At 35.5% G+C, this 14,523-nt stretch overlaps 1 protein-coding gene across 14 annotated transcripts in view; it reads right to left on the bottom strand.

Annotated features, from left to right (window-relative positions):
• Positions 1-3,742: 3,742 nt before the first annotated feature.
• KDM6A (lysine demethylase 6A) overlaps positions 3,743-14,523 on the bottom strand; it is a 200,495-nt gene continuing 189,714 nt past the window's right edge. For 7 of the 14 annotated variants that reach the window (XM_058535690.1, XM_058535692.1, XM_058535693.1 and 4 more), the window contains 3 exons: positions 8,769-8,895; positions 6,305-6,475; positions 3,743-5,145 (listed from right to left, as the gene is read on the bottom strand). In XM_058535690.1, the coding sequence (XP_058391673.1) occupies positions 5,116-5,145; positions 6,305-6,475; positions 8,769-8,895 (328 nt within the window). In that variant the 3' untranslated portion in view covers positions 3,743-5,115. Of the gene's footprint in view, positions 5,146-5,826; positions 5,871-6,304; positions 6,476-8,768; positions 8,896-9,663; positions 9,772-14,523 lie in introns of all 14 variants that reach the window. The other 7 variants (XM_058535698.1, XM_058535699.1, XM_058535700.1 and 4 more) reach the window with 2 other exon arrangements.

The following is a 14,523-nucleotide window of genomic DNA, read 5'->3' as shown; positions in this document are numbered from 1 at the left end:
AAATGGTAGTCAGACCAAGAGTTTAGAAAAATGCATATTATTAAATCTTTACATTGAGAATATTCTATTTACTCATTTTCTTGTCACAGTTTCTGGAAGTGCCATTATTTGATTTTAGGATGGGAACAACTCAGTAGACATCACTAAGACTTAACAGGAACTTCCCTTTCCTCTATCATTTCCACTTTCTAATACATGGCTTGCATCTTCACCCTGATAATTTACCATCATTTTTCAACCACAATTGTGGGTCCTAATGCAACCTAAATCCATGCTTCCTTTCCATTTTAAGTGTGCAAAAATCTAGGAGTATGATGTTGGGAGGTCAATATTACTCCCAAAATGCTTCTTCTGAAGACCAACTTACACACTATGCCATACATCCCAGCTTGCCTAGGATAGCCCCATTTTATGGCTGTTGCCCCATCCAATTACTAAGAGTGCCCCCTTCTGACCTCAAAGGAGTTCTGGTTTGGACTATAAAAGATATAGTCAGCCTAATTATAGGTTATCAAATTTAAAGACATCTTTCTCTTGTTAAATATTCAAAATGAAAAGCTTCTTTCAAATATGCCTTCAGAGTAAGCACTCAGCAATGCCTATTTCTCTGCAGTGGGAGGTAGAACAGCACCTGCTCTGGAGTCGGATCACCATAATTGGAATCTCGGCTTCAACACTTAATAACCACGAATCTTGGGCAAGTTACATCATCTCTCTTTGCCTCCATTTACTTATCGGTAAGATGGGGACAAAAGAGTACCTAACTCAGAGGGTCATTGTGATGACTAAAAAGAACGTATATAAAGTACTTAGCACTGCGCTTTGCACAAGTACTCAGTAATGGTAGGTATCTTCAGGCCACACTAAAAAATACCATCCTCATTTCCCTGTTCAACTAAAAAGTATGTCTTCCTTTCAAAAACAAAACACATGGGTTGCTTCATGGTATATATATATAAAACTATTACTATGTAAAGCACTCCAGGACAATGATACAAAATGTTTAAAGTTGGTGATCTGTTTGCTATTCACCAAAGACCAACATAATTTCATACCTGGGGCTCCTGGAAAGACCGAACTGACTGCCCCATCCCCTCAAATTCAGTACCTTTTGCCATCCACGACAATCAGATTGTTGCTCCACTGAAGGTGCTCTGGCAAATGTCACCAACTATCTTGTGCCAACCCAAAGGAATCCCCGTAATTCTCATCTTTGCAGCATGGTGTGGAGCAAGCAAGCTCTTGTTTAACATCACCCCAGGCTGGTTTCTTGTAGTTTTCTTCTCCTTTGAAATCTCCTCTCCTCTTATATGCTGATGTTGCTTAGTGGGTATTTGGTTCACCTCTCCTCACCATCCAGTTCCTGTATGATCTTATCATCATCTCCTCTGGCTCTAAGCACCACCTCAACGGACAGCCGGATTCCTGGTTGTGGGCCAAGTCTCTCCTAATTCCAACTACTTATATGCCCTACAAGCAATCCATTATCTTTTGCCTCCAGAACTACCCTTCTGTATTTCCTATACTGCTTAGAAGCAACCCCAACCATCTAAGACATCTAATGGGTCCTGTGGATTTTACCTTTTGTCTTCCAAATCTGTGTTATTTCCATTCTCACAACATCCAAAGTTCCAAGCCCAAATCATCTCTTACTTGAATTTCTCTGCTTTAGAAATATCCCTCTGTCAGCAACGTACAGGATAGATGGTGTGTGTGAAAGCAGGCAGGAAGACTACTGCAAATTCAATGCTGTTCTTTTGCTTAAATCCTGTGGATGGTTCCATATTAACTGCACCATAAAGTGTAAAATATCTCTTACAGCAGAGGCGGCTTTCCAACATCAAAGCTTTCCTACCTCTCCAGTAGTCTTGTAACATGCCTCCATCCCCTGAGTCCAAGTTCCCAAATCCTCTTGCTCTGGAAGGTGTTATAATGTAAACCCTGCTGAAACGCAAGCCCCAAAACTACTCCTCCTTGTACCTCTTCTAGGTTTTGTCTGATATATTACATGAATCTCCCATATTAGATGTGTGTATGGAGGGTAGAGGGCTGGGATCACATCTTGTTCAGGTTCGTTTTTTAGGAGATGCTAAATATATTGACTAAATTAAAATACACACGATGATAAAAGATTTAATAACCAGGATCTGAGAAGCAGATACATCATTTAGTTAAATTCATAATATTATGTGATCTTAAATTTTAGTTGACCAATTACTAGCATTTTGAACGTCCTATCAATTTACTACTTTGGAAAAGTGACTTCAAAATGCAAAAGCCAAAACTCTTTTTATTGATTTAACTTAGGTTAAGCAAGGTGAACTGCTATACTGATGGTATAAGATTTCCTATTTAACTGGTGACAATGAGAAAAAAATTTGATTTAGTTCCTACTTTCTGGACCAACATTTATTTGCTTTTTTATACATTGTGTAATTAGCTTCTTTCTCTAAACAATGTGTGCTATGATGCAACCTTATTTCATTATTAAGGCACCTGGATAGAGTGTGCTTTAATAGGATTTACCTAAACAAGCAGTAAAAAGAAAAAAAATTATTCTATTTCTTCTGAAACCTGAAAAATGTAAATTATAAAGAATGTTAAATCAATGAAAAGAAAGCAGTTTACGTAAGACTGTTCATCTAGCTATACTTCAGAGTAATGTTGATGTGTGTGATTTCTATCTATCCTCTACCCATTTCAAAGACTTTGTGTGTGTGTATGTGTGTTTGTGTGTGAGTGAGGAAGATCAGCCCTGAGCTAACATCCAATGCCAATCCTCCTCTTTTTGCCAAGGAAGACTGGCCCTGGGCTAACATCCATGCCCATCTTCCTCTACTTTATATGGGACGCCGCCACAGCATGGCTTGACAAGTGGTGCGTCGGTGCGAGCCTGGGATCCGAACCTGCGAACCCTCAGGCTACCGCAGCGGAGCGCGTGCACTTAACTGCTATGCCACTGGGCCGGCCCCGCAAGTATTATTCTTGACATATAACTTTCAAACATGTACTGGTGAACCACCACTAAATTACTCTTAAATGTCAGATAACTTAGAAAATCTAAGACACTGTATCAGTAAGATAAACCAGAACTGGTTAAGAAACATTTAGGCATAGCTTTGGCGTTCTTATAATCTTTGTTTCCAGGCAGTTGGCTTCCAATTTTTATTTGCAAAGATGTTTGTCTTGAGTTCTTTTAAAAATATCAGCGGCACTTAGACAAGCACTCTTGCTCCTTAACTAAAATAGATTTGTAATTATTTCCTTCTGAAATTATAAATAAGAGATGATTGCTACTAGTAGATATTCAATATTTATCAAATTGTTAACTAACTGAATAAAATATCTCCATACTTTCAAGCCTTCAAACTGTTTCTAGGAGGACAACGTACTCCAGAACTATCTGAAAAAGAGTACTTGATTAATGCAATCAACACAGCATTTCACCCAATAGGATTATAAATTCTCTTTAGTCATATATATAACTTCATTTATAGCATTCTCTATGCTTCTTCACTAAAGCTTCCTGGAAAAACCTTAGAAAGAACAATGTGATAAAATGAGAATATGTGCCAGTGGCAAGCAAGGTACCATTATTATAAAATGAAATACTATTGTTAATTAGAAGTGATTTGTTAATGCTAATATAGCTTGCTATATTTTACTAGTGATATGGAATTTGCAGACTCTCCCCACCCAATCATGTCATGCAAGCAGAAAAGCATGAGATTTCAAAATTGCCTAACATTAAAAAATAAGTCTCTTAATTTATTTGCATTCTAAAATAGAGCCCTTCATCTGAATCTTTTTTCCATATAAAACACTATTAAGCGATGTACAGGATTTGTCAAGCCCATATAACATTCCTTTTAAAATCTTAAGTTCAATCACTATTTGTTTTCTGCTATTATACTACGTTTTGGCAGCAATTGTTTATTGGTCTGTCATTGCAGTAATTGCAACTTAACAATAAACCAGTCTGACATTTTAGGTCTTGAAGATACATACCATATATATTTCTTTAAAAATAATCATACTTTTGTAAGCAATACTTTACAGTAGACACCTCAAAAATCTACCATAGATGTGAAACTTAAAACGAGAAAAATTTAAGTTCTAAATCTTTATACATATATATCCAGATTTCTATATATATTATATATACATACATAAGTATATATAAAATATATATAATCAGATTTGAAAAATGAACAAAAACTGGGAACTGTACATAAAGTCTTTTTAAAACTCAAACAATAGAAAACTCTTTAAACATTAAACAATTTTAATAAAAGTTTCTGTACAATGCTAAGCAGTTTTATTTACACATAGAAAATGTAATAGGAGTAGTGTTTGAAATTACAGAACTCCTTAAAATTTCAATGGCAGGTAAATCTGGAAAAAATAACAGCATTCCATTCACAAATATTTTCAAGCAATAAATATGTATTTATAAATAGTGTAAATTTACATCAGGATTAGAAACAAAAATCACAAATCTGAAGTTTATTCCTTAGTCTATGTGCAATCCATTATCTTTGTGACTTGGCTGTTAATTTTTTAAACATTTTATTTAGGAACCAAAAGTGTAATAACCGTCATGGTTTCAAAACAAGACAGAAAAACATAAAAGCAGTAAAAAAGTTCCTTACCTAACTTTTCACATTAAAAAAAAGTTGACCAAAGAAAGACTTAAAATTGCTAACTACCTTACAAAGAAATGACCAGATAGGCTAATATTTTTTTCCAAGGAAAATTCTGAAGGGGGAAAAGATAGATGAAAACCAATTCATCAGCCCAGAAATACAGAAATATAAAAGAGGTTGTCTTCAAGTCAGTAGTCTGTATGATGTTGCCAGTTTTGTCAGATATATACAAAACATGGAAATTATTATTATTTTTTTTTATGAAGTATAGCTGATCAGCTTTGTGAGAGTCCTGGAGTAGGAGCAGTGCTCTCCCCTGTCCAGTTGGTTGACACTCCGCACTTGGAAGGTTGCATAGACACAGTTTTCAGCCAGCAGCCTTACGAGATAGCTACAAAAATCAGTGGTGCAGAACTGGGTTACTTCCTGAATAGCAGAGAAGGTTTCATTTAATGTCCATGGAACAATATCAGGATGAGGAGGATGGTAATGGAGGAGCCTGAAAATAAAAGTAAGGTATGTTACTTTGGTACTCAAATTGTTAATAGCATTCCCTAGCTCAAGGCTACACAGTCTGCTTATGAAGGTAGGGGAAATAACAATTCTTCAAGGAAGTTCAACAGCCAGCTACACGATGTCCAAGTACAACCTCCCTTCTTACTGTCTCCCAACTGGCCAATTTTCCTGAGACCATTACCCTACTCAGTGCACCCACATTTTTCTGTACTTCTTCACCAATTAGTCAAAAACTCTTAGAAAGTTATTAGGTGACCATTTTTTAGATTGTCGTAAAAAAAAAAAAAAATAGGAGAAAAGAAGCCTTGTGGAAAATAATCTAACAAATCAACTACAAAGTCTCATTAGTGACTGGCTTCAGAACCTATCTCAACTAGATAATATATTTTGTTTACCATATTCCAAATAATTTTCTTCTTCTTCAAGCAATCTTGAAGACCATTCAAGTGAAAATATCAGGAGCTAAATTTCAAGAATTCAGTTTCTGATAACATATGTAAGAGAAAAGTATTGGAGGAAATCAACAATTCATAAACTATGTCTCTGTTTCTATTCATAAAACTATTAATGTGCTAAAGTGTTTCCCCCTAAGTATATGCTATTTCAAATTAAAAACTGTGCAATTTATAAGTATACTTGAATTTCACAGGGTTATATAACGTACCAGGAAGTTAAGCTCCATCAAATAGTCCCATGAGGTTAATACTTCTGGCAAGGACAAAATTTTAAATAAATACAATTAGCTCTAAAAGCAGAAGTATATTTAAAAGCATACTTACTGATTCATTTTGTGGACACTAATAACCTATGTACACAAATGTTTTATCAACTGAGATCAAATGACATAAAGGATATGATAATGTTCTAAAAGTACACAAAGATTTTAAAATGTAATTATTGTGACATCATTTAGGGTAGTCTCACCCAGGAAGAAAAGTGAAAATGAAATATGCCAATTTCATACAAATAAATACTTGGAAGTGGAGGAGAGGGGGGAATGATATGAATATTTCCTCATGCAATATCTAATAAGCCAAAGGAAAATTTAAATATTTCATTACCTCCTACTTATTAGGCGGCAGAACAAACACTGCTGCCTCCCTATCCAGCTAACTATGTACTCACATGTTGATTTCACTTACTAATGTAAATTGGTCATAGACTTGCATCAGGTCCTCCATTTTGTACTGTTCTAGCACCACAAAATTTTCCAGGTTTCCACTTGTTTTTCGTGCACAATCTTGGCAATGCACTACGTAGGTCTTTCGAGAATTGCTCTCATTAGTGACAAAAAGCAGATCAAAAACCTCCACCTATTTTATACAAGAGAAAAGGCACTGAATAGAGACAGTGGTATTTATTTATTGTACTGCTTTAGTATAATCATAGAATTCTACTTTACATGGAATTGTGGACAGTGATCTCTGGTTAAGAGCAGATACTAAGACAAACATGACCGTGTTTGATTATCTTTATAAGAGACCAGGTTTATTTTTCACCCAACCCAAGGACATGGCTAATAATGCATTATTTAGGGGAGTAACCTAAGGGAATGATACACTCGTTACAACCACTGGCAAAAGCCTAATTCAAAAGTCTGATAAAGGTCAGTCTATTTCTGTTTTAAATCCAAAATATTAGTATACAATCAGATAAATGTGATCATTATTTTCCTTTTACTTCTGTATGATAGTACCCATCACAGGGCACTGCATATGGGTATTTGTCTTCCCCGACAGACTGAGCTCCTCAAAGATGAAGACTATGTTTTACTCATCTTTGCCTTTCCAGAGCATACCATAGTGCTTAGTTCTTAGCCAAACATCAAAACATAGTTGCTGAATGAATATAATCTGATTATTTTATAGATGAAGAAACTGACAGGTTAAGTGACAGTGAGTGAGTGTTCAGCTATAAGCTCATGTTAAGGAGTATGAGTACAAATAAAAAGTGCATTCATGAGTATAGCATGATTTTATAAATAATCTCTCTCTCTTAATACACAAAGATTGATGAGTCGCTAAGATTCAGGCAGGATAAGTAATAATACTGTGGAATAGAGTCATTCTCAAAGACTGGAAAGCTTATACATTCATTTTTCTGAGGTATAACACATCTAACTAGAATCTATCTGATATCCCAATGACTTACTTTGGCCAGGTTATACAACATTAAAATAGCCAGTGGATTCAGTCATTTCAAATACAAGTAAATGTCAGAATTACAAAATTTCAAGGTTTAGAATGGATCATCAATATCCCTGACTTTGGTGGCATATCCTTGAATTTATTTATAAGAGTTTTGACAGAAAACTCTTAAGACTTCATGTCTTCTTTGAACAGTTATGTCAATTAAAATCCCCGAGTTCACCATGTTTTCCATTACCATCAATGGGCAACAACATGAAGTCATGATCTGAGATAGAAAATTTGTGAGCATTCTTCAACCTGTCCCTTACTTCTGCCATTTAATGAGTTGTCTTGTGGATTTTACCTTCTAAATATTTTTGAATTCCTCTCCTTCTTTTATATTTCCACTGGCAGGTTCTAGTCTAGGCCTTAAGATAACAACTCTTAGACCACAATAGCTTCCTATCTCTATCCTCTCCAATCATTTTTCTCTCTGAAACACATACCCAACTTGGTTGCCTACTCAAAAACTTTTGATGGCTTCAATGACATCAGAATAAATATCAAATTCCTTAAAATCATTCAAGATGCTTGCAAGCTTCCTACCACCTAGACTTTTAAGCAGAATTTGCATAGTCTGCTTTCCAGCCACACTGGACTACTTACCCTTTTCTGAATAAGCCACTCCATTTCCCATGTTGTTCCTATAGCTCATAACAACATTCATTCTACCTCCAATTCTCATCATTTTTTTAAGCCTACTGAAGTCATACTCATTCTTCAAGGATGGACTCAAATGTTAATACTTTTGTGAACTCTTTATGCCAATACTAGAAGAGAAAATTAGGTTCTTTTCCCCCCTCAGTGTTATCGTAACAGTTAGTAAGACCAACTCTGTATTCACCACAGTCTCATTTACGTTACCATTATTGTTCATAATTGTCTTTTTTGAGAATGTAAGCTCCTTCAGAGCAGGTACCACATCTTCTTTGTTTCTGCATCTCTTGCAAGCCTTGGCCCCAGGACAAGGCTGACCACTGTATTGTGAACTGCATCAAAGAAGACTGAACATTTATTTGCCTGGAGCTATACTGAACCACATCCAGTTTAATGGCATCTGTCTGTGTCTGGATTGTTTAAAATCTCAAGACTAAACCTCTTGATGATTACCATCTGTCAAATATCTAACAGATAAATGACTCTGTAAGTAGATACTTCTAGAGTTAATACATAGTGAAATAGTATATCGTCAGATTAAATTTTAATATAATAGCTAAGTAACAAGAAAATAACAAGATTGAACACAATGTCAATTTCAGTAAAAGACTATATAAAAGTATAAATACATTTTAAAAAATAACTAAAGAGAAACATATAACTAAAAATAAACTAAAAATAAACTAAAAATAACTAAAGAGAAATAAAGCAGAGACTAAGAGGCTTTATAAAACAACTGTGGATAAGAACGGTTACTTACCTCACAAATGCTACAGTAATGTGCTGGCTCTTCCTTTGCCCGCCCATGCCATATAATCTCTTTTCCTGCAGCAATGAGAGCTTCCCTCAATGTCTGACATTGCTTCAGAGTTCTCAGAAGACAGTACCTATTTTGGGGGAAAAATTATTTGTGACCAGCAACTGAATATTGAATATTTTAGCATAAAAGATACACCACTAGAAAAAATGCCAAGAGACTCAGTTCTATTATCTGTGACTTCATCATTTTTCTTTCATCAATTTCTCAGATATTCTCAGATTTAAAAAATGAGGCCAATGCTCAGCAGGTCTGATGATGACAATGTTAGATCTCTTAAAGTTGAGGATAACTGATATCTGAATATCAAAATATAATGAACTTAATATACAAAACCCGACTCCTTGCTTAAATATAAGTTGCTAATTTTGGCTCTTATTTGGGCAAGTCTAATAACCTCTTTGGGAGTCAACGTCCTCATCCTTGAAATAAGGGATCTGAATTCCAGATCTGAACTGCTATGATTCTAGTAAGGCAGAAAGGCACATTATCTCTATCAACACTACCTAGATACTCATGAACAGCATCATCTATATAGTTGCTTTAGAAACTTTTGAGACTATAAGCATAAAACCATTTATGAAATTAGTTACTAAACGATACAAAATTGGTTTCACTATAGCGCTAAAGAAAAAAAGACATTTAATTCCTCAATTTTAACTTGAAGATAATATAGTGGAATCTTCCATTTATCTTAACACAACTGCACTTTTCTTATAATTTATACCTTTTCTAAACTCATACGTTAAGATGCTAACAATACAGGGAATTCTCACAATTTGTGCTGATTTTCCTAGTTTGCTGTCATTACTTTGAATTGTCTGCTAATTTCTCTTACTCTCCTGCGAATCTTAGTGGCTCAGGTTCTCCATGTGAACAGAAAGGTTGGACTAGATGATCTCTAAGGCACTTCTCAGCTCTAAAATTTGGAGAGAATGAAAATACCCTAAAGAAAAGGAAATGGGTTTAGCAACTGAGTGTTGTTTGAAAGCAAAGGTCTTATTGTCTACTCACTGCCTAGGACAGTGCCTGGCATATAGTAGGTGCTCAATAAATATCTGATTACTGAACAACTAAAATTTAAAGTATAAGTAATAGCACATTTAATTTCTCTTAAATTTTCTTGCTATTTTATAAGCTACTAGGTTAAAGCTTTGTTACTTATCAGAACCCAGGTAAATTAAGCCAGGTAAAAAGATGACTAAAAATATATATAAAACTTATTTAACAAACATAAAACAATATCAACTTTACAGTTCTAAGGCAATTCCCTTAAGTATCATAGTCAAAGAATTTCTCTCTCAGTTTGGCTTCAGCAATTCTTGTGTGTTTAACTTATTTAGAAACAGAATAATGCTTTAGACTATGGTTGCAAGTCAAAGCTAGGACAGCTTGTGTGTGTGAGGTGTGCCAGGTGAGGTAGCAAGTAAAAGTTCAGATCATAGCAAAGAGAGAGAGACTGTAATTCAGACTATGCTGCTAGCTCTTGAACAGTACCTGCTCCTCTCTTTTTCCCTCTCTGTGTCCCATACAATTCACCTCTGAAGGCACTGATCTTACTGAACAAATATTCCAAGCAGGGCTTCAAAAGACAGTCTCTTTTACAGGAAAAAAATGCCTAAAACCCTGTAGATACCTTTGGAAGATTTGCAGACTCCACTATGCTCTCATGTGGGAAAACAAACAAAAATAATGAAACAATACAATAAAAATAAATAAATAATAAAAAATAAGAACCAGATAGGAGGCATGGTATTAGGTACTTCATACATACTACGCCATTTAGGCCTCTTAACAACTCTGTGCAGGACGCACTATTATCTCCATCTTATAAATCAGAAAACTGGGGCTCAGTGAAGCTAAATTTGTCTGATGTCATAAAGCAATTTTTAAGTGGTTGGGCTAGGGGTTTGTAAAAGCAGAAAATCTCAAGGTTCCCTTCACTATCTCACACTGTACTCTCTTCTTTCTGGTCTCTTTTCACGTCTTCTTACCCACCCCCACCCCCTTGTCTCTTTGGAAGATGAGATTCTTGGGGTTGAGTCAGCACAGTTGTTTTGTTTCTTATTCCAAACACAGAGCCTTGGTTCTATGGAGCATTATTCCACTCAGTGAATGAATTTTCATCTCCAATGCTACTGACTACTTTGGCAGTCAGATTTTAGTTTATAATTTATGGGTTAAATTGGTAGTTTCATCTAGAAAAAGGCAATATATACTACTTTCTTGCAAACAATAAAGGGTTAGAGCTAGGCTTGCTAAGAATAAATACTAAGCCATGAGTATTCTGCTTCTGGAATCACAGCTCCATAATTTTTATTTTGTGAGATCCTGGAATCTCAGAAAACCGACAGCTATATTAATCTGATCTGACAATGAATAACTAAACTGTGGTTTCCCCCTTGCCCTTATGTTTTTTCCCTAACATTAAAATTTTTTGTTCCTTTCCATTTTCAAAAGGTAGCAGTTGGAACAGAAGGAGAATTGAGAGAGACAGAGGCTCTTCTGCAGCCCACAGCAATGAGCAGATCCTAAAGACAGGATCTGGTTCAATCAAATGGTACGGAAAAATAAATAGAAAATAAAGAGACTTAGGGAAAGGATCCTAGGGAAGACAGACAAAATATTCAAGACTTGACGTAACAGTAGTTTCTTCTGCTTTGATTAATCCCAGACTTTGATTTTATATGAAGACAATGTTTGAGTGTACTGAAGAGCTAAAAAATAAAAGTCAAACAAAATCAGGGTTGTCATTTCCTCTTATTTTAGTTTTACTGAATTTTAATAAATTTACCTTACAGCAATTAAAAATTCAATTTGTTAAAACCAAAATAATAAATCACTAGCAAAAAGTGTAAAAGGATCAGTCTGGTTTCAGGACCCAAGCCCTGTTTTTAGCTGTTTGGATGAAAGACTACACAAAAAGGTAGAAGATATTAAAGACAGCTCTGGTTTGGAAGAAAACCACAAGGAAGAGGCTGATTGAGGGCTTGCTGTATTTGAGGTTACACAGTAGAATCTAATCCAACCAGAAACCCATCTACAAAGATGAAATCTAAAGAGGGATGGAATTTTAGAGAATGGCTTCCAATAGGGGATAGAAATGAAAATATACTTAAAATATTAGAAAAAGAAAACTGAAGACAATAATAGGAGGACAAATGATCATGCATAATATATTCATAAATCAATGCATTAGGCAAAAGACAAATAGACACAGTATGCCATGGATGTTGAAAGGAGGGAGAGCTTATCTTCAGGTGAGGGGAGGTGGAATCACAGTTTTCATAAAGAAGTTGTCAATTTACATGTGAGCAGGAAGAAGTGGGAGGAAGGTACCTTCTAGGCAGAAGGCATACCATGAGCAAAGGTAGTGTGAAGACTATTTAGGGAACAAACAACTGTTCTTACAAGATTTTAATCTTAGGATGAGGTTTCTGGGGCAGGAGAATAAAGGAATGAAGCCACAGCAATACCATATTATACCAAAGTTAAGACAACACTGGGGATTACTCTGACATCTTGGGGGCAACTTGACTAAGTTTCCAAAGTAAGTTCCCAAATATCAGTGTGGAGACAGATGAAGCAAGGGTTAACTTGATACAGCACTTTTAAAGCCTTCATGGTAACAATCTCAGCCACTAAGAAGTAGATGGCGTACAAATTAAAGTATACCAAGAGGTGCCTTGTCTTGCCCATCTCTCTTACTGAAAGAGCCAGGCAGGAAAAGTGAGTCAACACATGAGCCCTCGAAACACACTTGCCACCTGTCACTCCAGGGTTGCGTTCCCCCAGAACAGCAGTGAGTGTCTGAAGGTCAGTAAGACATCTAAGAGTTTCATTTAAACCAACCACATGGCTGAAAATCAAGGTCTCAGTCAATGATAAAATGAGCATCTTAAGCATTTTAAACTTGTGGATGGAAAAAACAAGCACAAAAGCAAATATATGTTAACCATGAGAATGCAGAGTTTTAAAATTTTTATATTCTGTTTGCTCAACGTTATCATGAAGCATTGTATATTTAACCCAATGGTGTATCAGAAGACCCCCCCCAGGACAACAGCACTAGGATCTATGCTAACTATGGACTGGTCTTTGTGGTTATATCCTCTTATTCAATTACTAGACCAACTGGCTATGACCAAAGAGCTGTAGAACACCTCATGTATCCATTTAAAAATGGGAAGCAAAGGGAAAAGAGAATTAATACATAACAGTTTTCTTTAATTTATATTTAAAACCTCTGTGCTTGTGATAAAGTGTGTATTATGTAGATAGGGTATTAATCTATAAAATGTGGAAAGAAAAGGGAAAACAAAAATATTGTTAGTTCTAAAAGAGATCTAATCTAGTCTAGGGTGTCCCTAACTTGTCTGATCATACGATTCATCTAGGCCACTGTGAAAGAGATTCTCAGGGTTTTTCCCATAGAGCTTTGAATTTACTCTTTAGGAACAGTGTCTAGAAATCTATTTTAAAGAGTCTCAGCTGATTCTTATGATCAGGCAAATAAAAAACAGTGCAAACCTCTTACTTCATAAGTGATGAAAATGGAAACAATATCTAAAATTTGTAACAATATTTTTCAATAGATACTAGTATGATACCAACTTCAGAAATCGTTACATTTTTATGATGAAAGTCTTAAGAGACCACAGAGAGAAAGCTGCAGGGTAGGTAAGAGCACAGATTCTGGAGCTAGATTGCTTGGGTTCAAATCCTAGCTCCATACATACATCTTATTCTTTGTGCCTCAGTTTCCTCAACCGTAAAAACGGGACACCTAACTTATAGTGCTATTATGAGGATTACATATGTTACATAAAATGCTTAGATTAGTGCCTCGCAGTTAGTGATCAATATTTGAACTTGACATGTCAAATTCTTAAATTGTGTTAAAGTAACTATTACTAAAGTTATATTTTTTTAATTTGAAAAAATTGTGCAATGAGTGCCAACTGAAAGGGCAATAGTTACACCAAAAAGAACATAAAATAGATTATCTAAAAGGTGTTTAGATTCCATTAGGTCAGAATTTCTCAACCTCGGCACTATTCTTTTGGGCTGGATAGACTGGATAATTCTTTGTTGTGGGGGACTATCCTGTGTACTGTAGATGTTTAGCAGTATCCCTAGCTTCTACCCACAAAATATCAGTAGCAACCCTCACACTCAAGTCATGATATTGTCCTATGTCCCCCAAGGAAGGGGGGCGGGGGGGGAACTGGCTGCAGTTGAGAATCACTGCACTAGGTCCATAAACATTAACTTACTCAAAAAGACAGAAGGTGATTGAGGTTCCTATAATTAATATTAATAATGACAACAGCTCCATTTACTGAGTGCTTACTCTATGCTAAGACCTACATAATACTCATAAAAGTCATATTAGAAAGATACAATTATTATCCCCATTTTTCAGAAAAGGAAACAAAGACTAACAGGTTTAGTAATTTGCCCATGGTCTCCCAGCCAGTAAATGGAGAAGCCAAGACTTGAAGGCAGATTGGACTGCAAACAACTACACAGTGCTGGCCTGCCTGTAATATTTCCCTGGGATATTAAATAGCATAGACTCTAATACTTGGGAAAATTAAAAAAGAAAGGTAAATAACGAACACATAATCACACACACACAAAAGGCACAGAGAAAGCACATAAAACATTAATACTGTGCATATAAGATGGTACATTT

Source organism: Diceros bicornis, chromosome X (assembly GCF_020826845.1).
Source record: "Diceros bicornis minor isolate mBicDic1 chromosome X, mDicBic1.mat.cur, whole genome shotgun sequence".
Classification (NCBI taxonomy): domain Eukaryota; kingdom Metazoa; phylum Chordata; class Mammalia; order Perissodactyla; family Rhinocerotidae; genus Diceros; species Diceros bicornis.
This window is presented reverse-complemented; position numbering and strand designations above follow the sequence as displayed.